General features: G+C 52.9%; 2 protein-coding genes across 9 annotated transcripts in view; one reads left to right on the plus strand and one right to left on the minus strand.

The window, feature by feature from the left end:
• The window catches only part of LOC122382805 (katanin p80 WD40 repeat-containing subunit B1-like), a 77,634-nt gene extending 63,954 nt beyond the window's left edge, over nt 1–13,680 (plus strand). For all 6 annotated transcript variants that reach the window (XM_043368659.1, XM_043368641.1, XM_043368622.1 and 3 more), the window contains 10 exons: nt 954–1,141; nt 1,566–1,716; nt 7,273–7,457; nt 7,828–7,958; nt 8,539–8,670; nt 9,026–9,239; nt 10,855–11,089; nt 11,849–12,102; nt 12,370–12,564; nt 12,891–13,680. In XM_043368659.1, coding sequence (XP_043224594.1) covers nt 954–1,141; nt 1,566–1,716; nt 7,273–7,457; nt 7,828–7,958; nt 8,539–8,670; nt 9,026–9,239; nt 10,855–11,089; nt 11,849–12,102; nt 12,370–12,564; nt 12,891–13,023 — 1,818 coding nt within the window. In that variant the 3' untranslated portion in view covers nt 13,024–13,680. The remainder of the gene's footprint in view (nt 1–953; nt 1,142–1,565; nt 1,717–7,272; nt 7,458–7,827; nt 7,959–8,538; nt 8,671–9,025; nt 9,240–10,854; nt 11,090–11,848; nt 12,103–12,369; nt 12,565–12,890) is intronic.
• A 78-nt stretch (nt 13,681–13,758) lies between these two features.
• On the minus strand, nt 13,759–20,899 carry LOC122382833. Of its 3 annotated transcripts, none has more exons than XM_043368683.1 (5): nt 20,487–20,899; nt 19,864–20,016; nt 19,350–19,547; nt 18,907–19,128; nt 13,759–15,753 (listed from the first exon to the last, which is right to left on the minus strand). In XM_043368683.1, the coding sequence occupies exons 2-5, from the start codon at nt 19,937–19,939 to the stop codon at nt 13,883–13,885; spliced, it is 2,367 nt and encodes a 788-aa protein (XP_043224618.1). In that variant the 5' UTR covers nt 19,940–20,016; nt 20,487–20,899; the 3' UTR covers nt 13,759–13,882. The 3 variants fall into 3 exon arrangements, with proteins under 3 accessions (XP_043224618.1, XP_043224609.1, XP_043224627.1); XM_043368674.1 differs by having other exon boundaries at nt 19,864–19,998; nt 20,486–20,899; XM_043368692.1 differs by lacking the exon at nt 13,759–15,753 and adding an exon at nt 15,989–17,980 and having other exon boundaries at nt 19,864–19,998; nt 20,486–20,896.
• Between the last annotated feature and the right edge of the window lie 5,678 nt (nt 20,900–26,577).

The raw sequence follows: 26,577 nt of genomic DNA on the forward strand, positions 1-26,577 counted from the left end.
CGGTTCTCAGAGCTGAGTGCAGCGTACACACTTCGCCGAGGACGCTGAGTCACACGCATACACACGGAGGGACACGTGGTCGGGTCGGGTCGGTGCCGGCTTGGGGGCCGCCAGCACGCAGTGGCTACGTGTGTCACTCGCCGCCGGGTGTCCAAAAATAAGAATTGATGGAATAACGTGAAAGCCTACAGCAGTTATTGATCAGAGCTCTCCGCATGAATAGACGACTAATCATTTGCCGGTTGCCACAGGGGGCAGCGTCAACCCATGGCGTGTTACCTGGGACCATAGGCACGATTCGTTGTTACATCGGTCCCCGAGCTTGCATGTCCGTCCTAAGAGCCTATAAAATATGCACACGGTACCGGGCGGCGTGTGCGGCCCTGTGTGCGCCCGCTGATTGCGGCCGGCTGCTGATTGCTCGTGCCCGCTGTATAATGTCGCTTGTACCGGCCGTCGGTGTGGGGCCTCGCTGTCCACCGCGCTGACTGGGTGTATTTGGGGACGGGGTTTGGTGATGGGAGGTGATGGAAGCGATAGCCGCTTAGTCGTGGTAATGGTGACCTCATGAGTGCTTTAATGTGATAGTCGGGCTATGCCAGACAAGGATTTGTGTCTAGTTAGATGCAAGATTAGGGTAATGTTACAATTCAACGGGTTTCTGGTGTCGGTTGTAAAATATTTTGCTGCTTTAGATGCCTAGTATTTGATGACTCCGGTTCCCTTCTGTAATAGCGAAAATCAGTTACATGGACAAGTGAATCTCCATCCAATAAGAGACCGTACGAATCAATTCGGTGGTATCGTTGTCCGTCGTATACCCGCCGGTGTCGCTCTTAATTTAGGCTGTGTTAGATCAAGAAAAGTACACCACTAGCCCAAAGTTGATCCTCAGATATCAGACTCCGTCCTGTATGCCCCTAACTGACCCCTGCTGCGTCCTGTGCCCCCAGCTATGGGACCTGCGGGCCGGTAAGATGCTGACTGAGCTGGTGCGGCACACTGGACCGGTGGTAGACGTGGAGTTTCACCCACACGAGTTCCTGGTGGCCTCTGGCGGCTTCGACCGCGTGGTCAACCTCTGGGACCTGGAGAACTTCCAGCTGGTCACCAGCACAGACGGAGAGTGTGGACCAATCAGGTGAGGGGACGGGAGAGAGCATGGACCAATCAGGTGAGTGGACGGGGAAGTGTGGACCAATCAGGTGAGGGAAAATAGGAGTGTGGACCAATCAGGTGAGGGGAAGGGGAGTGTGGACCAATCGGAGGAGAATGTGGGTCAACCAGGTGATGATGTGTAGGCCAATCATAATAAAAGGAATCTAGTCTAATGAGAATATGAACGGCGCGGGACATTTTTAACGGACACGCTTGAACCTTTTGAGTGCATCATTTGTTATCGATGTCCAGTGCTGTATTAGCGGGACGTATCATCCACCGTGTGGGCATGTCCGTCTACGGAACACCGTCCGCTCTTGGTCAGATTTCCACACATACTCACTGGACACCCTACAAATTCACTCCAGAGCCACCCCTCAGCGCTATCCACCCCGTCCCGTCCACAGGTGTATCGCGTTCGCGGCGGATGGCGACTGCGTGTTCGCCGGCTGCCACGACATGCTCAAGGTGTACGGCTGGGAGCCGTTCCGGTCGCACGACACGGTCGCCATGGGCTGGGGCAAGATCGCCGACATCGCCGTGGCCCAGACGCAGCTGGTGAGAAACGTGGATCGGATGGGACCGGACTGGTAGTGGGAGAGTGTGCGTGGGCTTAAATGTAGTGTGGCGGTGCTGTGACATGAAATTTGATTATATTTTGATGTGGTGTGCTGACGCTGTGTGCTGTATTTGCCCTATGTGACGATTGATGGGTTGTGATGAGATGAGATGAGAGATGATTTATTTGAGCATCCATATTTACACTTGTCGAAACATTACGATTGGCGTAGAAGCGCTATGGCGCTTAAAACGAGACGCCGCTCGAAACACGTAGAAAGCAGACAATAACACTTCTAATCGAACACTACTAGTACTAATCACTACTGATCTTAATCAAAATGTCAATATTAACATAGCGAAGTCGACCCTGCCTTGGCCGAAGCGCCTGTCCCCGCCCCTACTCGCGCCACTGCTCTGTGTTCCGAAATGGAAGTGCTGCTCCTAGTTCTAGCAGGCAAATCTCCGCGTTTTGAGTATATAGCTCTGGACGGCCATGGCGGTGTCATGGCGGGTAACCTTCATAACTCGCGAAGGCCCATTTAGCAGTGTTTCTATTTTCTTTTTCCGAGGAATGTTTTGAAAGTTCTCACTGAGAATTTCAGTTAACCTTTCGAACAATTCTTCTCGTTCTGTGCGAAAGAGTGGACAGATTAGGAGGAAATGCTCGTTGTTTTCTGTAGCAGCACCACAACTGCACTTGGCTGAATCACTTTTCCCTAATTTGAATCTGTGGTCTTTAAGATCTGATGAATTAAGCCTGAGTCGGGTGTGAAGCCGGTTTCCAATTTTGGAACCTTTGCTTAGGTAGGAGCTAGGTGACATGTTTATACCGGCATATGCATACAGCCTCTTTTTGAAGAATTTTTGGCTGTGTTCGGCTCGTACGTCGTTGGGTAGTTCGTTCCAGATTCTTGTTGTTGTTGGGATGATAGATCTCGCGTAGGAAGCTGAGCGGACTGCTGGGATGGTGCGTTGAGTGGACTGTGTGCATCGCAGATTTCTCTCCATCTCTAGGTTTCTCGTTTTGGGTATGATGTCTTTTATGAAGTCCGGAACACGATCATCTAATGCTATCTTGTGATAGAGTTGCACTTTGTGGGCGCGACGTCTGTCTACTAGTGAGGTCCAGCCCAGCTCTTTCCGGAGGCCCGCTGTAGACGTCCTTCGAGGTGTGTCAGTGATAAGGCGTGCCGCCCTGTTCTGTGCTTTCTCTAGTCTGGACTTGTCAAATGCTGTCAGATGGCAATCAAATATTGAGTCGCAGTAGTCGAGATGGGGCTGGACATACATTTGATAGATCTGAAGTAAGATTTGTCGTGGAAGTAGAGATGCTATTGGGAAGAGAGGACTCATCGTGCGGTAAAATTTTGATAGGATGTTGTTGACGTGAGACTTGAATCTCAGATCAGTTGAGATTGTTACTCCAAGGTGTTTGTGGGAATTGCGAATGGGAATTGGTGAACCGCCAAATTCCAGGCATGGAATGTGTGTTTTTTTTGTTACTAAGCGTTTGTTGGACTGTTTTTGTAGCATTAAATGTTATTATCCAGTCGTCTCCATAGCGTTTGATGCGATTTAAGTCGATTTGCAGTGATTTTTCAACTTCATGAAAATTATTAACATTGTGACTGGCATGTAAGGAGCTGTCATCCGCAAAAATAGCATTTCATTGTTGGTAACGCTACTGAGCCCATTTAGATACATTATGGCCAGCAGTGGGCCTAGGATGGATCCCTGTGGCACTCCTGCGGATAACTCACGCTGGGTGGACGTAGTTTGGCCTAGCTGGACTACTTGTCTCCTGTCACTTAGATAAGAGCTTAGCCAATCAAGTTGTGCACCTCTTATACCAAATTCTTTATCACATTTTGCTAGCAGCCCCTCATGCCAAATCTTTTCGAAGTATCTTGATATATCCAGGTAAATGATTGTGTAATCCTCACCCGAGTCCATGGCTCTATATAACCTGTGAGTTAGATAAGCAAGCTGGAGCTCTGTGTTGTGACCAGGGCGATAACCACTTTGTTTTTGTGTTAAGAGCGAATGACTGTGAATGTGCTCATATATCTGAGTGAACATAAGTTTTTCGAATATTTTCGATAGACACGGCAGTAAGCTTATTGGTCGATATGATGCAGCCTCAGATGGGGAGCCCTTCCCTTTAAAAATTGGTTTAACTGTGGCTTTCTTCCACTGAGTTGGGTACCTGCCTTTTTGGACTGATTTGTTTAAAATTCTGGATAGAGGCTCAGCAATGTAAGCCGCTGACATTTTGATTAGTTTCGCCGGTACGCCGTCGGAGCCGGTGGCTTTAGACGAATCCAGCCCATTGATGGTCTTCAAAACATCTCGAGGTGTAATGGGAGAAAACTGGAAGGTGTGCTGAGTGCTGTTATATGAAGATTTGTATTCGCGTACGAGCTGTAAGTGTTTATCTGTAATGTTTATTTCTGTCTGGGAACAAAAGTACGAATTGAGGGCCTCGGCCTTGCGGTGGTCGTCACTTACAAGATCATTTTCGACAATCAGAGGAGCCATAATGGAGTTTTGCTTGAACCCCGTAACGCTTTTCAGGATTTTGTGGTATTTGTAAGGGGTTTTCTTGCTAGTGACAAGTAGATGTACTTTGTGTTTAATGGTTTCATTTTTGAGTTTTCTATTAAGGCTGGTTACAAGGTTGCGCTGAGATCGCCAGATCGACCAATCTCTTTCTGAGTTGTGACGTTGAGCAAGCTTGAATAACCGGTCTCGTTTACGCATTTCGCGCCTCAGCTCTGCTGTTAGCCACGGTTTGTGATTGCGGATCTTTACGGTTTTCTTTGGTATGTGAGCTACTGCAGTATGCAAGATGGCTTCTGTTAACATTTCAATTGCATCATCGGTGTCGGCATTTGTTATGGCGCTCCAGTCTATGTTTCTCAGTGTATTAATGAAACCGTCAACGTTGGTATTTGAGTAGTCCCAGCGGGTTGTTGTTACATGTCGGTCAGCGTCGATTTTCTGAAGGGACAAAGAAATAAGTAGAGGGAAATGGTCGATGTTTGAGAAAGCCGGTAAAACTCCTGAAGATTTAATTAGTTCGGTTCGGTCTACAAAAATCAAATCTCTTAAGTTGTGGGTGTCCCCTTGTACGCGGGTTGCTGTGTTAATAATTTGAGTTAAGTTTGACGCTTCAGTGATATTTTTCAGTTTGTTTTCGAAAGTGGTGATGGGGGAGTGGTTGGGTGAATTACTAGGCAGCCAGCAGTTTCCAGCATTAAAATCGCCAACGAGGACCAGAAGATCGGGACTATGCTGTTTAGCTTCAAGGACACAGTCAGACAAGTAATCTAGGAATTGAGATTGTCGGTCGCTAGTGGTGTTCGGTGGAAGGTAAACTGAGCAGAGCAGCAGCGTCGTTTTATGGAATTTGATTTTCACCCATAGGGTTTCAAAGAGCTCACACTCAAGATGTGATATTTGCGAAAAAGGTAGTGTGTCTCTGACATATACTGCAACTCCTCCGCCCATCCTTGTCCTGTTTTTTAGTAATGGTGCATGAAAACCTTTCAGAGAGTAAAGACTGGAATGTATAGTGGTGTCAAGTTTTGTTTCAGATAGTGCTAGTATGCTAATATCGTTAATGTCAACGTAGCTTTGAAGCTCCTGTAGCCTTTCGTTGGCAGTGATGGAGTTGATATTAATTGCGGAGATGTTAACACCATCGCTTCGGAGCGTACCAGTTACTGGTGGCATTGTGGGCACGGGGAAGGCGCTTCGACTGGCGGCGGGTGGCGAGAGAACAGTTTACATAAAACAAAAGTTAAGCCATAGCCCACATAAGCCATAGCCCGACGACTGGGCACAGCTATGTGGGCTATGGCTTAACTTTTGGCAAGATGACACTGATTTTGAGAGATGAGCAAGTACATCCGCATACTTTTGTCTCTATGCGTCGAGAAAGCGGAGATGATAGACATTGATAGCTCCGAAACGTTAAAGCATATAAAAAAAAAAATGACATACGACGACTGGGCACAGCTATCGTTAACTCGTGCATCGTTGTCAGGTGGGAAATCATATCACACTGAGCACAAGAAATATATGATGGGCAATATGCAATATACACAAGGTCATGTAAGGTGATTTGGTTATGTTTAACACTGGACGCATGTACGGCCGGCGCTGTACGAACCGGCACCGGAAACCCAGCCCCAGCCGGGAGGGCGGGGGGGGGGGGTGCCGGCCCGTCTGGGAGATGGGGTGTCACTACTCACAGCGTAGGCCCGGCTCGCCTAACGGTCACCGCTCGGGAATCGTTCCCTGTCGACACGCCCACTGTCAGAGACGGCGGGGCGAGCAGCTGATTGATGAGGTGTTGCCTGAGTCCGAGTATTTGCGCAGCTGCGCAGACCGTCCTTATAATGCCTTCGATGGTCGGCTGGTTAGCTCAGCGGCGGGGGCCGTCCCCTCAGTCGCCCCGAACGGCGGGGGACCTCCCGCGGCGGCGCTCGGTCACCCACGCATTGATGGCGTCAGCGGCCTGCCAGGCGGGCCCCGACCCGCGGCGCGCCGAGCGGGTCGCGGCCCGCCGGTTGTGTTTGGTGTTGTTCCGTGTTGTGCTTGTTTGTGTTGCCTTGTGCTGTGTGCTGTGTGTCATTGTTCATGCATGGGCAGGTGTATCTGACGGACAGGTGTATCTGTCCGCCGGCAGTGCCCCCTTATGGTACACCTGATCGTGTCGTGCCAGTGTAGTGTTAGGGCGGTATCGGGATCCATCGGCCAGCTAGCCCTCCTGTGTTAATAACTCAGCCAGAGATGGGACGATTGCGGCCAATACACGCGCACCACGGGAGTATACGGCAGCCACTCGGCGTTGCGGTGGGCAGTCGCAGTCCATTGTCCATGGGACGTAGTCGGTGTGAGGTGGATTCTCGTCAGCGGTGTGAGAGACAGTGTTAAGTGACGACCGTACGTATGTGAGATGTCACCTACCCTGAAATGCCAGACGGTGTGAGGCCCCAGAGGTCTTGCGCCGGGCCGGAGTAAAATTGTGACATTCTTTGCAACGACGTGAACTTTCGGACCTTGTGTCCGGTCTGAGATACAAGCTCCCCTTGATGAACTCCTAGTGCCCGATCTTTGTGAAGTGGCTAGTCAATTTTCGGTGCCCACGTTATGGCCGAGCGCCGCCGGCGCCTCCTGTCCCCGCTGCGGCCCCTGCCCCCGATCGGGTGCCGTCGCCGCCACTCCCCCGGCCAGTGTGCCCAGTGTGCCGGCCGGCGGCCCAGCCTGCTACACGACTCGCTCATCCACTCCGCCTGCCTGGCCATGGTGTGTTGCCGGCGATTACGATGACGTGTGACTTGTTAGAACTTGGTCGCCGGGATTTGTCTCGCTGTCAGAGGGATTAACCTTCATGTTCCTGGCTTGTGGGTGTGGCAATGTTTCGTGAGTGTGGTTCAACTCGTCAGTGTCTTGTATTATTTGCGGTGTAACTGTATAAATATTATTAGACGGACAAGTTTGGTTACAGTTGCATTGTTCACACCCTCCTGTCTTGTGTTCCTTCAGATCGGCGCGGCGTTCCACTCGTCCAACGTCTCCGTCTACATGGTGGACCTGAAGAAGGTCCAGCCGTTCGGCCGGCCACAAATCCAGCCCGAGCCGGCCTCGGCACCGCCGCCCGTCTTCAGGCACAACCAACACGTGCGCAAGAGCTTCATCAAGGAGAAACCGCCAGATGGAAACGGCAACGAGTGAGTTGTTTTGCCCATTAGTAAAGTTATCTTGATTTTGCCCGTTGTCAACTTGGTGTACGTAGGCTGCTGTATCGCGATAGGAGGGACGTCGTTTTAGCAGTCTGAGTGGTAGACGCAGGTAAAGACTGTGTTGCGTTATGTCCTTGACCTCTTTATTTGAAGGATCGTGTTGTGTTTTGTCAGGTGCTAGGAGTTGCTCCGTGGCAAAGGTGTTAATTCGTCAACAGTTTACGAATTGTGCGCGGCTTCGAGAACAATGTCGTGCACAGCTATTCGCTGTTTATCCAAATTTTCAGTGTATCATATCGCTTTTCATCGCGTTTCAAATTCCCGGTGTCATGTTTTCATACTTCTTCCCGTCTGGCAGCATGGCGATGCGGGTGGAGGAGTCGTCTGACACCAACGTCAACACGGACCCAGAGGACGACCTCCTCTCCGTGGTGGATGTCAAGGATCAGCACGACTACACGGAGATCTTCAGGCCACGTACCCGCGCTTGTGAGTACCGGGCATTGTCTTAAATCGTTGTTACTTTGTCACTAGCACCCGGGGATTCGCACTGGTGAAAGGCCTGGGTTAGGTAATAGAGGTTTGGGCACTACATGGATGCGTTTTGTGTGTTCAGAGGGAAGGAGGGGTAATATGTGTCACCATGTTCTGCACTAGAATGTCGCGGTGTTTGGGTGCACCTCGCTGGTCCCCTGTTAGCTGTGCCCATTCTTCGTTCCCATCATGGCAGGAATGGAATGTTAAGATTGTTCTATTTGGATCCCATGCGCTGTTATGCAGCGTAGAGGCGCTCGGGCTAGTTTAGCACAGCGCGCATGTGTTGTTCAGGGCCGCGCCCTGCGCTATTCCTGTGGGGGGGGGGGGGGGTGGACCTATCACCAAAGCACCTCGGCGGGCGGGTTTCTGTCTCAGCACCGCACTGCACCGTACCTCGGTCCACAGTCCCCGGGTCCGCACCACTCTGTCCTGCCGCCCGCCCGGTGCATGCGGTGCTCTGTCCGCGTGTCTCTGCGCCCCTCTCGCTCGCTCTCTGTCCGCCTGTCTGCATCTGCTCGTGTCCGTATTACAGTGAACCGCACCCCGCCGCCGGAGCCGGCGCCGCCCGCCGACCCGTCGCCGTCCCTGCCGCCGCTGCCGCCGTCCACTCCCGTCCGCGCCCGGCTGGCGACGCCGAGCGGGCCGGGCGCACCGCGCGCCTCAGGTAACTATTGAACACGCGCGGCCGAACGGCCGAACGGCCGGAGCGAGGCCCGCTGGCGGCGTCCGTAACGGAGGAATGTGCTGCGGCGGCTGCTGTGTGCAGAGAAGTGAGGACCGAGTAATCATCTGTGTGGCGTGGCCCTATCTGCTCGTAATCTGTTCTCCCAATCTCCTCCGCTCCTGCGTTTACTTGACGGAATTGTCAGTATGTGTCGAAAAGCGATGTGTACGTTGCAGTGAAGTAAGCTTGCATGTACCCTTCAGCCGTGCCCTACCCGTAATCTGTCAGTGTTGCTGCTCTGTGCGATGTGCTTGTCAACGCGACGACGCTAACGTTCATCCCTCTCCTCCGGCAGACCTGCCGCCGGTGTCGCGGTCGCCGGCCGAGCCGGGCCCGCCGTCGCCACCGACCGCGGGCCCCACCGACCCGCCGCCGTCGGCGCGTCGTCCGCCGCTCGGCCACACACCTCCGTCCCCGGTGCGGACTCAGCTGGCCGGCCGGCAGGCGGTCTACCACTCGACCCCGGACGTCCGGCCCGACAGTGTGCCCATCCCCACTGAACCCTACAGGTCAGTCAGGCGGTCAATTGATAAGTTGGTCGGTCGATCAGTCGGCCAGTCTACGGGGTGTGGTGTGGAGTGGTAATGACGGGAGCCGATGAATGCTATTCCCGGATATGCACAACGCAGTTCGAATTATTATGTTAGATTCATGGGCCTGATAACGACCACGTGAGTTCTTTCTAACGTGAGTTCCTTAGTGTCAGTTCCCATAGAAGGTAAACTGATTCAAACACTAGTAATTTCGCATTATTTGATTTTCTTCCAGTATTAACTTCCTGCCTACCAGCCCACTGTTTGTCTCTCCTTTTTCTATGCTTCGTCGAAGCAACGAACATTCACTCCCAAAGCAGCGATAGGCGCATTCCTCACATTTCCCACGCTGTAAACTACCGCCGGCACGTGACAGCCCGTTGAGGTCACGGCTCACAACCTCCATGGAGGCCGAGCCGGCTGGAATAGGGGCGTATCGTCCCGGAGAATATCCGTGGAACGCTAACGAGCCCGTCCGCCGCCTAATGGTCGCTGACGCCCTGTCGGTAGAGGCGGCGTGACGCCCGGCCGTCAAATGCGAGTCTCACACGCGAGAGGGTTTGGGGAATGGCCGGGGGTGGTCGGTGTCTGAAGTTACGACTTTTGGGTTCCTTGGTGAAGATCGATATTAGTCAATTGGAGTTCCGATAAGTTATCGATGTTTTAGGATGATGCCCTGGTTGATAGGCAGGATGAGTCGTATAGATGTAAGCCGCTTTTATGGGGTGAGGTTGTGGGGCAGACTGGTTTCATTGCTTGTGTGACAAATACAATGTCTGTATAGTATCCGTGTTTGATTGGCTATTCCCGTCTATATTTCATGCGATTTCATATGATTGAAAATCAGTGCGTTCAGAGCTGAGTGCTAAGTGGCCATTTGTTGTATTGTTGTTGTTTTTTCTGAGGAACAGTCGATTTCTTTGCAACCAATTTCATCCCCACCCTGGTGTGTTGTTGGTGTGTACGGTCCATGTCCGCCGTCCGTCCATGCATCAGTCTCCTGTGCCAGTGCCGTGTCAGTGCCGCATTGCCTGTCCTATTGGGCCGGCCGCCGAACTGGTCAGGTGTGACCGCCGCCTCGGCGCGCGGCGGGCAGTGGGGATCGACCGTGCCCACTCGGACCGGCCAGCCGCCACTACCGCCGCCGCTCGCCAGGTGACCTGACGCGCTGGCTGTGGTCGGTGGTGGGCGGTCGGCGGGGTGTGTAGGGTCGGCTTTGGTCTGGGAACACTGCAGTGTTTCTGAGAACTAATTGTTGCTGCAGTTACCTCCTGCTGCGTCCTCCACCGTGCTGTTCTGTGAGCGAACTTATTCTGGACTAGCCGACGCTGGTGCTGTTTGGGTGTGGACAGGTGGATATGTGAAGTGTGTTTTTGTAGTGTATTTTCTTCGGTGAGCGTTGTGCTGTTCTCACTGCTCCAGCTGCAGTAGATGCTGCTGCTGATGCGGGTGTCATAGGCGTCCCACTGTTGATTTTCTCCATTCTTCCGTCCGTCCAACGATCCATTCATTCGTCTGTCCGCCCCTCTGTCCGCCTGTCAATCATCCTACCCAGTGCATTGTCTAACCATGTCTTCCCCTCCGTCGCCAGGCCTCCGCCGACCGGTCTGCGCCACAGTCCGTCGGACCCGGTGATAATCCGCGGCGGTGGCCCGGAACTGGCGCCGGTCCCCACCGACACCCGGCCGCCGTACGGCTCCTACACGCGGCACGCGCACCCGCCGCCGCCGCCGGCCGCCGCCCTCGACCCGGACATGGACGGCTCCAACATCGTGCCCATGACCGGCGACAAGCCGTCCGGCCTGGACATCGACGACTTCCTGCCGGTGAGGGTTCACGGCGGGGTTTAGGCTGCGTGCTGGGCTTACTGATCACCAAGTCTGGTAAAATAGATGAATGATCTAGGACGAGTTTTAATCATTTTCATTTCGAAATCGATGAAGGAATCGTCCATTCATCTTGGCACGGTGATTGCTTTTGAACGGAACGCCAAATATAAGTTAGATACCGTGTCGCTTTTTATCAGAGCATTTTGATATTTTTGTGTGGTCAACTGTGCATATCTTATCATCTTCCGTAACCGGTCAGTCACCCCCTGTGTAGCCGTGTGTACCGTCTGTTTGTTGTCGTTCTGACAGGCCCTCCCCACGGCCTTGTTAGCGCCGTCTGTCCGGCCGGTGCTGGCCGAGTTACACGTGGCTGAGCCGACCGGCGGCCAGTTATCGGACGGTGCTAGTCGGGCCGGGTCGATCCACAAACAACCCGCGCCTGTCCGCAACGACGACAGCGGCTGTCCGCAACGACGGCTGTCGGTTGAGGTCAATCGTTAAAGGGCTAGACTGGGACAGCCTTCAGACATCGCCCTGCATGACGTGGGTGGTCAATGTGCCGCAGGGTGATTATTTTTTCTTGCTTTTTGAAGGGATTTAACGTCTTGGACCTGCCCTGTGTGGATTATGTGACGACGTAGTGCGATTGGCTATTGCCGTGGGTTAGGTCGGAGCGCGACCAGCCCAAATGTGCTCACTGCTCACCCTCACATCGCAGATCAGTCACCCTCACACTCTTGTCTTGTCTGTCCGCAGAACAAGTTCTCTCGTCTGGGCATGGGCGGCGGCCAGTATTCGTCCCAGTCGGCCGTCTCCGAGGCCGAGGCGTTCACCAGCATCGTCAAGGGTCACGACTCGATGATGTCGGTGCTGACGGGGCGCCACAGGCAGCTGGAGATCGCTCACTCGCTCTGGTGTAGCAAGGACGCCAAGACTGCGCTGGAGCACGTGGTGGCGCGTAACGACCTCTCCGTCAGTGTGGATCTGCTGAGCCAGCTCAACCTCCGACCGTGAGTGAGACGGCGCCGCCGGGGAGATGGTTCCACCCGGGAAGGAGGAAGGGTCGATGGCTGTGGCAGTCCAAAGTAGCTGATAGTGTAGCTTTTGAATAAACGGGCAATAGTCATGGGCTCAATGGCGAATGTGAGGACCTGTGGACGTAAGGAAAGTGTGCACTGTGGAGCTATATTTGAGGCAATTCAGACTGTTAAGAATGTTGGGTGTATGTCATCATGGTGCTGGTTGTTTAACGCTCTTATCTTTCCGCCTCCCGCCAGGTCCATATGGAACCTTGACATCTGTCAGGTCCTCCTGCCGTCGATACAGGAGATGCTTCAGTCCAAGTACGAGATGTATATGACGATCGGGTGCAGCTCGCTCAAACTCATCCTCAAAAACTTCGCGCACATGATCAAAACCAACATCGAGAGTCCTGTCTACACCCACGGCGTGGATATCTCGCGAGAAGAGAGGTGAGAGGATGAACCTGGCCTTTCCCTGTCTCAGGAGTAAATTGATCGTGCGAGTTTTGTTGTAGATAAGGCTTCCGAGAGCCAATTTCTAGTTGTGTGCGCAAATATCACGGAGTACTGTTTTTTCTGGTTGTTGTTCGCTATCTAATCCATCTATTCCATCAAATTATTCCAGCCATGGATAACATGAACTACCATGTTGTCTATGGAAGATTGTCGATGGTAGATCATGTTATCTGTTCCAACATGTCTGAAAAGTGTCATAGTCTGTTAGCTTCACAGTGTTCCATCCCAACCTCACCTGAACGTCTGTCTTTCCGTTGCAGGTACAACAAGTGCAAGGGCTGCAACGACCAGCTGCTCTCGATCCGAGCCTTCCTGCTAAAACGGCAAACGCTGCAGGGCAAGATCGGTCAGACATTCCGCGAGCTGCAGATCCTAATGCAGGCGCTGGACTGAGGCGGCGCGCCCACCACGGGCCGCCCAGCCCGGGCCGGCCCCTCTGATCTGTGATTGCAATAGCAGCTGCGGCCGGGCGTCACTCCGTGCCTTGGTCGCCGCTGCCGCCGGACCGCCACCCCGGCCGGCCGGCCAGCGAGCCGCGTCTAGTCTAGTCGAATGAGAGAGTGAGTGAGTGCGACCCGACGTAAGTCAGGGAGAAGGAGCCGCGCGCTGCCGGCCAGGAGACGATCTCAGTTCCTGTGTGTGCGGACCGGTCAGTGATGGAGTCGCCAGAGCGCCGCTGGTGGCCGACCACCGCCGTCCGAGTGAACGGATGCATATGTCATTTTTACGTGCCAATTATTTCTGTTGGTCGGTGTGTGCGTGTGTTCGGTTTTCGGTGATATTGTTTTGTTTTTGTGGACGGCCGATGACGTGCCGTCCCACTGCCGCTGCCGAGGCCTTGACAAGCTGAGCGGGACGGCGGGCGACTGGGGCCCGCCTGTCCCCTATGTGACCGGGCGCCTGCTGGACAGAGGGAAGGAAGGACGGGCGGCGCTACACAGCTCTACTAACACCAGCAGACTGCCGCTCAACAGTAACATTCCCACGCCTAGACAGAGATCAAACCGAACGTAACTTGTTAATAAAATAAACGCTTTTTAATGAACTGCCTCTCTGGTATTTGTGGTGCGAGGCGAGTAGGGGGGATTATCATGGTGTATAGGCGTTGGATAGGGGAATAACCGAGCGTAAACAAGCAACGATTATATTGGGAACACAGTGCAGTCGATGTGGCATGCAATCAATTGACGCTACACAGTTCATCTGGTGATTGTTCGGACATACTCGACGCCAAGCCGCACAAGCTGCTCACTTACAGTAGAATAGAGGGTCGTGTGGTGGTCTCCTGTTCCTCCTCAGGCACGACCACTCTCAGCCGCAGCACGGGAGCGGGCGGCTCCGGCAGCGGCGGCCGCCAGCGCTGCCGGGGCGGCTGGGTGGCCGCTGCCGCTGCCCGGCCCAGCAGCTCCTGCTGATCCGCCACGCTGGCGTCAGCGCGCAGCAGCGCCTGGTGCGCGCGGCGCCGTGCCGCCGCCAGGCGCAGCTCATTCAGCTCGGCGTAGCTGCGGCGGGCGGCCGCCTGCTCCACGGGCACCTGACGCCGCCGCTCGGCCACCAGCGCCGACTGGCGGGTGGCCCGGCCGGCGCGCGCGCTCGCCGCCGCCGCCCGCTGCCGCAGCCGCTCCGTGATGTTCCGCTGTCGCTCCAGCAGCGTCTCCAGCCGCTGGACGGTGGCCTGGAGTCTGCGGCGCTCCTCGGTGCGCTCCTGGCCGGCGGCTCGGCTCGGCAGCGCCACCTCCCGGGTCCGCTCCTGCTCCTTCTCCAGCTGTCGCTCCGCGCTCCGGACCGCGTGGCGCGCCCTGGCCTCCACCTTCCTCCACTGCCCGGCGGCTGTCTCCGCAGCTCTCAGCGCCGCCGCTACCTTACGCTGCTGCTGCTGCAGCTCCCCCAGACGAATGGTCTCGTTCGCGGCGGCTCGCCTGGCGGTGGCCGCGGCTCTGCGGGCCGCCTCGGCACGATGCTGCGCCTTCTGCACAGTGGAACTGTTGGCGATGCTGCTCAGCAGCGCCTCGTGCTGGTGGCTGAGTCGACCCACAGTAGCGGCCGCGCGGCTGGCCAGATCGCGGGCGAATGTTGCCATCTTATCGGCCATGTGTTCAAACGCCGACACCTCGCTGTCCACCTGACGTCCGTCCGCCTCCAGTCCGCGCACCAGTACCTCGTCCGCGTCCTCCATATGGTGTGCCGCCGCTTCGTCCGCGTCCTCAGTGCGGTTTGATGTCTCGTGCCCTGTCCGATCGGACCCTCCTGGGAATATTGTGCTCGATACGTTACCGTCCGCTCGGACCGGTCCCAAGTAGTCCAGCGCTTTCCTTTCGGGGGATGCAGGCTCTTGGTCGGATCCACCGTGGTTGACTGTGATCGACACTTGCTTGTTTAGGCTGCCCTCTGGTAGTACTGGTCCTAGCTGATCTGGTACAACCCCTGGTATCCTTGACCCCGGCTGGTCAGGGTCTTGCTGTGTTGCTGCTGGCCCTAATTGGTCCAGTCCGCCCTCCGGTAGCGGTCCAAGTTGCTCTGATACTCCCACTGATATCGCCGGTCTCAACTGTTCTGACGGTTCTGGTATCGTTGGCCTCAGCTGTTCTGATTCTCCTGCTATAGCTGGTCCTAACTGTCCTGATACTTCTGGTATCACTGGTCGCAGTTGTTCTGATACTCCATCTGGTATCGCTTGTCCCACTTGTTCTGATACTTCCACCGATATCGGTGGTCCCGGTTGGTCCAGCCCTTGCCCCGGCACCGCTGGCTGTACTTGGATCACATCACTCCCACCCACACTATCACGGTCGTCCGCCGGCTGTGTTCCGTCTGCCAGCTGTCCTACCGTTCCCTTCTGACTCCCGAGCTCTCTCTTCACCCTGCTCGGCGCGGGGCGGGAGGTAGTCGGTCGGTGCCGGGCGGTCGGCGGTCGCTGGGTGTACGGACGAGGTCTGCCCGCCCAGCAGGGGCCGCGGCACGGCTGCCGCTGCCGCTGCTGGCGCGGCCGGCAGTCGGCACACAGTCTCCGCCTGGTGCGACTGCGAGTGCCGGGGCCGCAGCGGCTGCTGCACGGTGACCAGAGACCCCAGTTGGTCCAGCCGTCCGAGCCGTCCGACTCGCCACAGCGCCGGCCGGTGAACCCTGCCGGACGGGGACGGGAACGACTCAGCCGGCGGTGACTGAGAAAAACACCTCACAGCGCCGCACTGGCAAACCCTGCCCTGGCGGGCGGAACGACTGAACTGGTAATCGAGCCTGCGACCTTGGTGTGTGATCATCCCACAGGACCGGTCACCAAACCTTTGTCGTTTTGTATGTTGGTGTGTTTTGTGAATGTCAATGTTGACTGGCACCAATCGTATGTCCACAAGGCCAAAATAGAACGCCATTGTATTGCACTGCAAACAATTCACAACACGACACAACGCACACACATGTAGGTAACATGTTCAAGAATCGATTAGAAGCATCTGTGACCTATCCGAACATTGGTTGCGAACACACGCCGATCAAGCAAAGTGGGAATGATCGGCTGCTTCAACTTGCTCTTTGGCAATGGGCCATTTCACGTATTCGATGGCCTCATCTGGCGCTGGGACGTCGTCCTACACTCGAACACGGACGCCCGTTTTGACGTCCCGGTATATCGGCGGCTGGGGCGGCATTGGCGGCGGCTCCGGCTCGGGCCTGGCCTGGTGCTCGGCCCGCTGCCTCTCGTCCTCGGCCTCCTGTGCTCGCCTCTCCTCGTGCTCTGCCTCTCTGACCGCGGCCTTTAACCGTTCAACACCGTGCCGCTGCAGGTCCAGCAGTTTCTGCCGCTCGGCCTGCTCCAGTCGGCGGAGCTCCAGCCGCTCCAGGCGCAGCACCTCAGCCGCCTTCCGCGCCTTCTCCTCAGCGCTGTCTGCCTGTCGACGGGCCTCTGTCAGCGCGCGGCTCTGGGCCACCGCCTGCTGGCGTGCCGACTGTATGCGCCGCAGGAGACTGGCGCGCACGGCCGCGTGGTTCGCCGCCGCCGCTGCCTCGTTCTGTCGCAGCTGCCGCCGCCGGCGCCGCTCGGCATCCAGACGCCCCTGGGCGGCCTCATTACGAGCCAACTGCAGGCGCGCGGCGCGCTGCGTCTCGGCACCTCTGCGGGCCACCGACTCGGTAGCATCCAGCAACTGCCAGAGCCGACGCTCGGCTGCACGGCGCTTGCCGGCCCGTCGACTGACCTCCTCCTGGATCTGCCGGAGCTGCCTCTCGGCGGCCTCGGCCGCGGCCAGAGCTGCCTCCTGGCGCTCTGCCCGCGCTGCCTCAGTCAGCCTCAGCCGCAGCAGAGCGGCCCGCGCTCGACCCACCACAGGACCGACCAGTGCTCGGACGGCCGCCGCCGGACGCCGGAGCGCCTCCTCGAGTGATGAGTCTGTCAGGGCCTCTGCCGCAGAGGACACGTTCTGACCCACCCGGAGGATGCCCCGGTGGCCATCCACCGTCAGATTGGCGACGGTTTGAACGCGTCCTCCGTCTGCCGAATCTTGGGAACTGGGCATGCTCATGCTAATGCCAACATCCTCTAGAGATCCTAAGATGTTTTCGTGGTATGTGCCTAAGATGTCAGTGGAACGCTTATGAATATGCATATGAGAGTTGGTATCCCGAATGCTTTCCAAAGGTCCGAGGGATCTCCGATGTCTCTCATGAGCTCTTGATGATTTTATAACTTCTTCTAGGTTCTTTTCCTCAGCTCCTAAGTCTCTGGCTGACCTCGAATCGCCCTTCATTAGCGCTAGCTCTAGGTCATCGTAGCTCTCGATCTGCGCCAGTGACCGCTTCCTTCTGACCGGTTCAAAGCCCAGATAGTGCAGCAGCTTCCAGTTTCGCGCAATCGAAGCCTCAGTTCTCGTATCCCGCCACTGTCTCAATTTCTCCATCTTCGAGTCGGAATCTGTCGCTTCGTCGAGGTCGGAGAGCCTTTTTTGCTTACGACGATGACGGGTTTTCACTGCACTTCCCTTACTTGCATTTTTCTTACGTGTCTTTAGATTTCCCCAAGCACTGGACTGGTGCGGCTGATTCTCACCGTCTTCCATCCACCTCTCTTCTACTTCTTCACCTTCGTCTTCCTCTTTGCTGCTGTCTTCTCCGCTTTCATCATTATCGTTCAACCAGGACTGGTTTGGGCGGTCCCGGCAGTCCTGTGGGACGCACGGTCTGCTCTCCTCCGGCTCTCCGGGGCAGCCGGAGCGTCTCCGGCCACAGATCCGAAAGCGTTTCTGCTGGCCGGCTCCACAGGGTCCTTCACAGCGAGACCAGGTCGACCAGTCGTGCCAGCCATCGGCCGAGAGTCTTGACGGTGGCGCCCCCAGCTCACAGCGGCGGCCGGAGAAACCTGCGGTGACACAGGGCGGCCGTCAGAGGAGGTGGGGGCGCCACCGGGCCGGATGGGGAGACGGTGAACGGCAGGCACAGCCGTGGGGCCGACGGAACGGTGCAAATTATCGTAAGAAGGTAGCTTAAAATATTTAAGAAAAGTGCATTCCATGCTTGAGTGTATGTATGGCATAAGTGCAATGCGATGCAGTTTTGTGACGGAACTCGCCCGTTATTGTTTCGCCAGGATGATACCGTTCCTAATTCGAATTCGCTGTCGCTTTACTTTATTGTTAAAGCTGCTTTCAATACCATGGCTACTTTGAGCCCTCGCCCTCTCAATAATTTCGAAAATAAATCGTACCCCTAATTACCATTGCACTGAGTCCCTATCTGGCATTCGAGAGGGAGCAATGCTATGTTCTTGTTCTGAGTTGCAGTCTCCCGATGGTTTGCGTATGACAGAAGATTAGGTGACTGGTGACTTCTCGCCTACCGTGCACTTTTGCTTTGTTATGTTGTGCGGCATGGCGGCAGTGAATTGTGGAGCGCATACGCCTTCAATAATTGAATAGGTTTCCTCTAGTCTTTTACACTGACTTGTCACTAAAAAGCGAATTAACGTGGAGACTGCAACTTATTTCAAGAAACTAACACTGCCATAGCTGATTTTTTGCGTTCCTCTTTTGTACAAAGATCGAATGATCGGCCGACTTGCGACCGACACTAAAGAATCTCGAGCGACTCTGAGTCTGACCAACCATTGATTCACAGGCTGTTGCGAACTATTTCGACCAAGTTCGAGTACCAAACCTATGTACGACCCGTTCAACCCCAGAATGCCCCGACTGTCTCAAAACGACCCATTGTACAGTCAACTGTGCCAGATCCTGCAGCCTCTCGTTCACCCAGAGCCGGTATGCAAGTCTGCCTGTGTGGACTGACCTGGTTTGCAGAGGCACTCATATGAGCCGGCCCGGTTCCGACATTGGCCGCCGTTGAAGCAGGCCGGCGCCAGCAGCGCGCACTCGTCGATATCGACGCAGCGCGGCAGGCCGTCGGCCAGCCGCTGCCAGCCGGAGCGGGCGCCGCAGCCGCAGTCGTAGCCGGCGGCCGTGTTGGACGAGTTGCGCACACAGCTCCAGCCCGGCCCGCACACGGCGCTGCCTGTCACAGACACCGTCAACCGGTCACCGTCAAATGTCAACTCATTAGATAAACGGACACATCATAGATAGACGGACATGCCCCTGCCTTCCAGCAGACAGCAATGAACAATGCTATACATTTTGACCAAGATAAGAGTCTTAAAGTGCGCAAGTATTTCCGTTTTAGGGAGACATTCAGTCAGACACGGGCTCACATTAGCTCCCGACTCGACCACTCACCATCAGTGCACGGGTCCCGTTCCAGCTCACACGTGACACCGGTCCACGCCGGTGTGCAGCGACACGTGACCAGAGCCGGCTCGGCCGCGTCGCCGGCCGACACGGTCACGTGACACCGGCCGCCGTTCTGGCACGGATTGTCCACGTTGCGGGCCTCGCAGGAGCGCGGCAGTCGCCGTGGGTACCGTCGGGGCTCGCCTGGGAAACGTTCGAGCGGACAAGGTACGATAATGCATACGATTAGTGGCAAAAGTGATGTATTGCAAGTTGTCGCAAGTACACAAATAAATTAAGCGTGACGACCGATACCTACCTAGCTAGATGTTACGAACAACTACATATTTTTTTCAGGGAAGCTTGTTTCAAAAAGGCAGCCAGACAATCGGTAAAATGTATACGGCAAAGTATGGATAACGGGACTCCTGCAGTCAATGGTTAGGTATCTCGCCAAATAAGCATGAGGTAAACAAGCCCATTATAAGCCTGTCTTGTCTGCTATACGAGGCTCCCTCACCTGAGACGATGTAGGCGTTGTTGATTGCTATGGTCATGACGATCCACAGCCGGCTGATCATGTTACAGCTCAACATCGGCGGCCATCGCCGGCATGGGTCGGGCCGGCCGACCCCCCGCGGCGCCGCCTGTCAGCCTGCGGGGTAGACGGGCCGCGGCCAGTGGTTCGGTAAATGAGGCGAACTTGGGATGAAATAAGCACTTAGATATCATGTTGTTGTTCATAGTAAGCATATAGACACTTATTTACTTAAGTTTGATTCCTAATGTTGACTGTTAATATATGATTGTACCTATATGTCTGAATGTTCCGTTTATCGCTTTAAAACCCCTTATTTATTAATGTCGCGAACGTTCTGCACATGCTATATGCATGGCAAACGTACCTGCTTTATGTTCGAATTATCGTTAATTTTCCTTTTTTGTTCACATTGCCTCCTAAAGAAAGGTATAGGCGGTACAAGCTATGACACATTATAACTTATAACGCGAATGTGACAGATAGAATATCCCCGATGAAGACTACATGAAAAAATTAGTTCACGTAACATCTGAGCCAAAAAGGGGTAAGCAAATATTGGAAACTAATTGGTCGGCTACCAGCCTTGATGATAGGTACTTACGAACTCGTCACGATAACACGGCGCCAATTATAAAAGGTCCAACAATAGCGTTTTTGATAATCTTGAAACGGTTCTGAGGATTTGTAAACAGCTTGCTTAGTAATTTGATGGGTTCATCGTAAGTGCAAGTCCTATCATAAAAATTTCAACGCTTAAACCGTTTTAATGGGCTGTGACAATAATTATTGGTTTGCACGAACAATGATAAAACGATCTTATATTTCGAGACCATTATTTCCAAATTGTTTCGGTCGTAACTAACGTTCCCTTCGGAGGTCAGGCGCTAAAATTGCTTAAAATCTATTATGGCCGAGGCTCACGTGAATTTTGCTTCAGGAATCTTCCGAACATTTTTAAAGGGCTGCATCGTTAAAGATCTACATCGTTTTTTTTGCGATAAGTTCGAATTTGTTGAACGAACGATTAGGTCACGAAGCCTCACCCCACGGGCCACGACAATCATAGGTTGTTCACCAGACCCAAGATTCTTCAAGTCAGAAGACAAGACCCACCTCTACCATTCAATATAAGGAAATTTAAGATCTCGGGAGAACTAGGGGAGAGCGGGGCCAGTTGAAACACGGGGTCAGATGAAACATGGCTTTATTTTCAACAGTATGCAACATATGGCGTTGCCGACACCACTGCGCATCCGCGCTCGACCACTTCCTTTGTCAACGGCGTTTGGGCGGCAAACGGACGGTAATTTTGATTTGACACTTGTTTTTGTGTTTTTGAGGGGCGTTTGGGAGAAATCGTTCTTATGAATATTTTGTGATATCTCATATACCTTTGTTTGCTGAAAGAAGAACTCCTGGCTCCGGAATAACACCTTATTTGGCCCTTCATTCAGCATGATGCCATCCCTCCAGCTCGTTTGACATGTGCTTTACGGCGCGTGCGAGATGGCGGGAGCGGATGGGGTCAATTGAAACGCTTCTCTGAGGGTCAGTTGAAACAGGGCCACAGGCCGTTTCAATGGACCCCGGTGACCTTTGCAATGGTTATTGTTCAGGGGCTGTAAATATTAAAGGAAATAGTCCACCTTTGAAATGAGCTTTTAAACTGAAATAGTAGTTTAATAGAGCTCAATTTTTGACCCCTTTTTCTCCAGCCTTTTGCTTGAAAGCACACTATAGCCTGAGATATTTCTCATTTTTCTCATCCGCCCATTTTACCATAGTCTATGTGCTTTATGTCACCTATTATGAGGAACTTTGCACTTTTAGCTTTCCAACGACCTATTGAATGTAGCATTTGGAAAAGTAAACCGGACAAAATATCTCCTTAAGAAAGTGGCCTTAAAGAGGAAAACGTCCCATTGTTAAGGATAGGTGCAATTGACCCCATGGGCTGGTTCAATTGACCCTCGCATCGGGGTCATTTGAAACGGGCGTAGAGCTGTTTTATAAGCATGCGTTTGGCAGCAAAATATGTTTGAAACATAATTTTACATATCTTAAAATAAAGCCAAAAGAGCATATTTTTTCATGGCATTGTGCATTTTTCGATATGTCAACTAGATCTCGCTGTGCATGTCAATATATAAAAAGTGGTTCAACTGGCCCCGCTCTCCCCTACTGCGTCTAACGTGCACCATAGCTAAACGCGATCCGTCTCACTTCTTCGACCAACTATGAACTAGGTAGACCAATATCGACAAAAGTACCTATCAGATATGAGATATCGAGCGCCGTAGCCACTCGAACCTACGAGTACGTTTAGAACGTCTCGAACCTGGGCTCCCATAAGCATTTAGCGTTAGCTCCCTCATCCCGTTAGAATTATCTTTAACGCACAAGCAATGAAAACAAAACTAACAAAACAAATATCCAATGATTCATCTAAATTGAATTTATTTTTGAATAGGTAAATTTGTGCTAAACAGGGTTTTCTTATGTAGGTTATTTTCTCTTTAAATTCAGTACTTGTGCCATACCTACGTCGCCGGAACTTTTTTATTCAGGCACGATTCTTCGTCTACAATCGTTTGGTACTGTGACGTTAATTTACTGTGTCGTTTAACCCTCGCCCGCACATGCCATTTTCCCATCCTAGAACGCACATGGGGGGGGGGGGGTGGTTGCCACCCCCCCCGCGCCATTTCGTTCCTGTTGGAGATAGAGCTTAGCAGTAAAGACCAAAAAGATTCTTTGGGAAGAGACGAATCCAATGATACCCAGTTTTACCTTCTCAGGTCAGTCATTGACCTTCCAGGTCAGGTCAAACTAAAAAATGTTGCTGTTTTGGGTCACCGTTGGATATCAAGTGCGCTGCTTATCAAATACCGATGACGATGCTGTTTTCTGGTGCCAAGCCAGCTAGAACCTCTTTGTCACACTATCCGACCAGAATTTTGCTGCTGAGGTCATTTCAGGTCAAGTTAGGTCAAGGTCAATTATATGTGTTTGTATGTCTGTGTGTGTCTGTGTGTATACTGATGTGTGCACCGATTGTTTTTGGGTCCATATCACATGAAATCATGATCTGAGAAGCTTTTACCAAAAATGCAGTCAAAAAACTTCACAAAAAGTAAATTCAGCTTGCCTAAAACGCAATTATCCTAGATGACCTAGGTTGACCTTGACCCTGACCTTGACCCCTGTACATCGTCGAACAACATGTTCCATGATAGGTGGGAGGTAAGACTGGCAAAAAAAGGCCGAAATCAGGGTGTCAAAAGCTCACAAGGCCCATGGCAAACGCAAGATGTTGAGAATTGGCCATTTGGGTCATGACATGACCTGAAAAACAAGGTCATATCTCCGAAACCAAAAATTACAGAAACTTGAAATTTTCAGTGGACATCAAGAAAGGATAGACGAGCAGCTATACGAAAAATCAGCCTTCTAGCTCTAAAAATGTCGAGTGCAGAGCAGAAAGACTGCCTGGGGGGGGTGGCAACCACCCCCCCCATGTGCGGGCGAGGGTTAAAATTAATCTGCATTTAAGTAAAAGTTATTTAAAAGCACAAGGCTCATTTTGTTCTATTTCGCTGAATGACGCGAATTTCGACAAGCATAGGTATATCGATAATTAGCCGTTTCCACGACGACTTTTCATCACCTCGGTAGGTAGGTACTACATATTCTATCTATCTACGCAATACATCTCCGGCCAGCGCGTAACGGTAAGTAAGCTGCTGACAGACACATTTAGCGTAATGCATTTTCTTCTGATAACGTGTCTCGCTAATTTTTATTGCGACCTAAGTTTGAAAGCCTTAGAAAAAAAAACGATTCGTCGGCGAGCCGTTTGCCCTGTGCACTAATTATAATCGTCCTGTCTGAATGTGAGGCGTTTCACTGCCCTGCCCCGTCTGCTATAGGTATAGGCTGTTTTTGTGGCCGCTCTTTCGGAACGTGCTCACCTGCTCTCGTCAGGGAACGGCGAACGCTGAGGCTGTGTGGGACGCCCGGCACGTCGCGTATCAGGTATACCACATCGTCCGCCCGACTGGCCACAGGCACGTGCTGGTGCCGTCCCTGTACCCCGGTGTGGCGGCGGGTGCCCCTGACCCATACTCTGAGGTCCTGCCGAGGCCAATCCGACCTAATGGAGAGAGGCTGGTCCCATTTCCGGGTACATACATAAAGGCGGACGGTGGCCCCGGACAGTTGTCACTCGGCCCAGAGGTGGGCATCGCTACCGAAATTTGGAAACCGCTACCGCTACCTTCCGCAACCTAAGGTACCCAAAGCGCAATCGCAACTCCGAAACTATTTTGCAGATCGTAAAACCGCAACTCGCAACTCCGCAACTCCGCTACTCCGCTACCAACCTCTATTAGGTTCCTATGTTTTATCAGTTTTAGTCCTGAAGTGCAGTGTTATGTCTGACAGGTAGTACCTTTGGTTGACCTCTGTTGGTGACCTGACTGTTGGTGACCTCTGATGACGTCACGTGACCTATAATGCTCAATGCGCAAGTCATTGCGACACCAGTCGACGTAAATGACCCGCCAGTGCTACTCTTTGCATGCTTTAGTTGTTTGGGATCATTTTGCCGCAAATCCGGACGAGTTGTATTTTCTCCCATTGACTTATAATGGAGAGGTCACACAGTTGACCTTACCTTAACCCTATTCCTGGCGGGGGGGGGGCCTCAGGAGCCCCCCCCCCTGAGGTTTTTTGGTTATTTCTCCCAAACGCGTTGAGCTAGGAAGCTCAAATTTTCTGACTTTTCCTAAAAGGCTTCTACGCAACATGTCTGAAAATTTTGAGTTGATCTGACCTCAGGTCATGTCACCAGAGGCGGTTTAGTGACCCTACCTCAGAAAAGTTTGCAATCACGCCAAAGCTAGAGTTTTTGACCGATCAATTTCTTCTCTTCAGGCTTTAGTTAGGGTACCAGTATGTGCAATTTGTATATCTCGGAATTTTGATATCGGTGACCTAAGGTCAGGTCAGTTTCGCGACCTCCCCATTATAAGTCAATGGGGGAAAAATCAACTCCCTGTTTTTACCACTAAAACGGGTCGGAATGGCCCCATATACCATACATGACTTCATATACGATCAACCTTCACTACCTTGAGGTCTGTTTTGCTGTTGGGCAGCTGTGAGGTCATGTGACGTCATCAAAGGTCACCAAAGGTTTTTGGCCAATAACTCCGTACAGGAACAAGATACAGACGCGTGGATGGTCTCATTGTGTTCAGCTCGTCAAGACGCATCGAATGATATACATGATGACCTCGAGGTCACGTGACCTGAGGTCAACCTTTGACCTTGACCTTGCGAGGTCAACATATATATCATTCGATGCGGATTGACGAGAGGATCACGATGATGCCCTTAGTTTGTTCCTATCTTGACTAATTCGAAAGTTATTCGAGAAAAACTCTCTCCATATCTAGCGCCGCCATTTGGACTTTTTCGACCCCTGTGACGTCATCTTTGACCTGACCTGAAAATGACCTTAGTAAAAATTGTAGATCTTGACCGTGCGTATCCGATGCCGTTTACCGCTTGTCGCTATCTTGCTTCGTTCTCGAGATCTCAGGGGGGGGCCGAATCGGCCCCCCCCCCCCCCCGCCAGTTTCTTGTCCCGGCGGAGCCCGCCAGGAATAGGGTTAAGTCACAAATATAAAAAAAAAATATGAGACAATACACTTTGTACCTAATACCTATATCTTGTGACCCTTGTCACATGCAGACAGTTTCAAAGTGATATCGGTCAATAGGTGTATCTATTTTGTTATATTGCCCTATATTGCTAGGGCGGGTGTTTAATTTTTTTCGGAGATTGGGTCCCTTGACTTGACCTGGTGACCTGACCTGAGGTGACCTGGGTCTGACATGTTGATACAATGTGTGGAAAGGATGTGTTAATAGCAGTGTCGAAAACAGCCGCGCTGCCGCCGCCTTTTTTACATATTTGCGGAAAACCTTACAGAGGGGTGTCCAAACACCCCCCCCCCCCGCCCCCGGCCCCGTGCTGGCGACCATAAAATTTGACTTAACCCTCGCTGTGTGCGGTGTTTTACAGCGTCTAACGTGTACGTCGGTTGGACCCCCTCTCCCCCCTGCCGTTCGGCCCCTGATCGAGCTAGAGCTTCGCGGGGAAAAAAAACGAGCGTGTTGCCCGTGACGAGAGGAAGCCGATGATACCCAATTTTAAGGTCATAGGTCATTGGTTGACCTGCCAGGCCAGGTCAATGACCCAAAAGTCGGGAAAATCGGACCTGCTAGAACTTCGTAAACTGAAGCTTTTATGCTTTTTTTTGGGGGGGGGGGGGGCGCTGATAAAAAATTTCATGTTGGTTTTGATCAAAGATGACGTACGTCTTCATGCATTTGGGCCTGGTCGGGTCACGTCAGGTCAGGTCAACCAGTAGGCGTCCTACCGCCTATCCAGTGTCAACCACCACTGAAAGCCTCGTAACATGTTACTTAGGCACTAAAACTACTTCGTAAATGTTCAAACCGTCATTAAATTCGAAATCAGCTTCAAAAACTAGCCTGGAAACACGTGCAGTGTGCAGTGAAGTGCAAAGAGTACAGTGGCGCCTCCACCAGCGCGGCGGTGGCGGCCCCGGTAGCGCTTGCGCTTTAGAATTTTTCGCTTCCGCAACTCGCAACTCCGCAACT

The sequence above is a fragment of the Amphibalanus amphitrite genome, unplaced genomic scaffold (genome assembly GCF_019059575.1).
Source record: "Amphibalanus amphitrite isolate SeventyFive unplaced genomic scaffold, NRLGWU_Aamphi_draft 000012F_arrow, whole genome shotgun sequence".
In the NCBI taxonomy this organism is placed as follows: Eukaryota; Metazoa; Arthropoda; class Thecostraca; order Balanomorpha; family Balanidae; genus Amphibalanus; species Amphibalanus amphitrite.

What these genes read in the sequence shown, in the direction of transcription:
- LOC122382833 (XM_043368683.1), bottom strand. Translation starts at nt 19,939, where the DNA reads ATGTTGAGCTGTAACATGATCAGCCGGCTGTGGATCGTCATGACCATA. An exon ending in CAACGCCTACATCGTCTCAG is followed by an intron (nt 19,548 to 19,863) that starts GTGAGGGAGCCT and finishes AACGTTTCCCAG; the next exon opens with GCGAGCCCCGACGGTACCCA. An exon ending in TGAGTGCCTCTGCAAACCAG is followed by an intron (nt 15,754 to 18,906) that starts GTCAGTCCACAC and finishes CCCGTCCGGCAG; the next exon opens with GGTTCACCGGCCGGCGCTGT.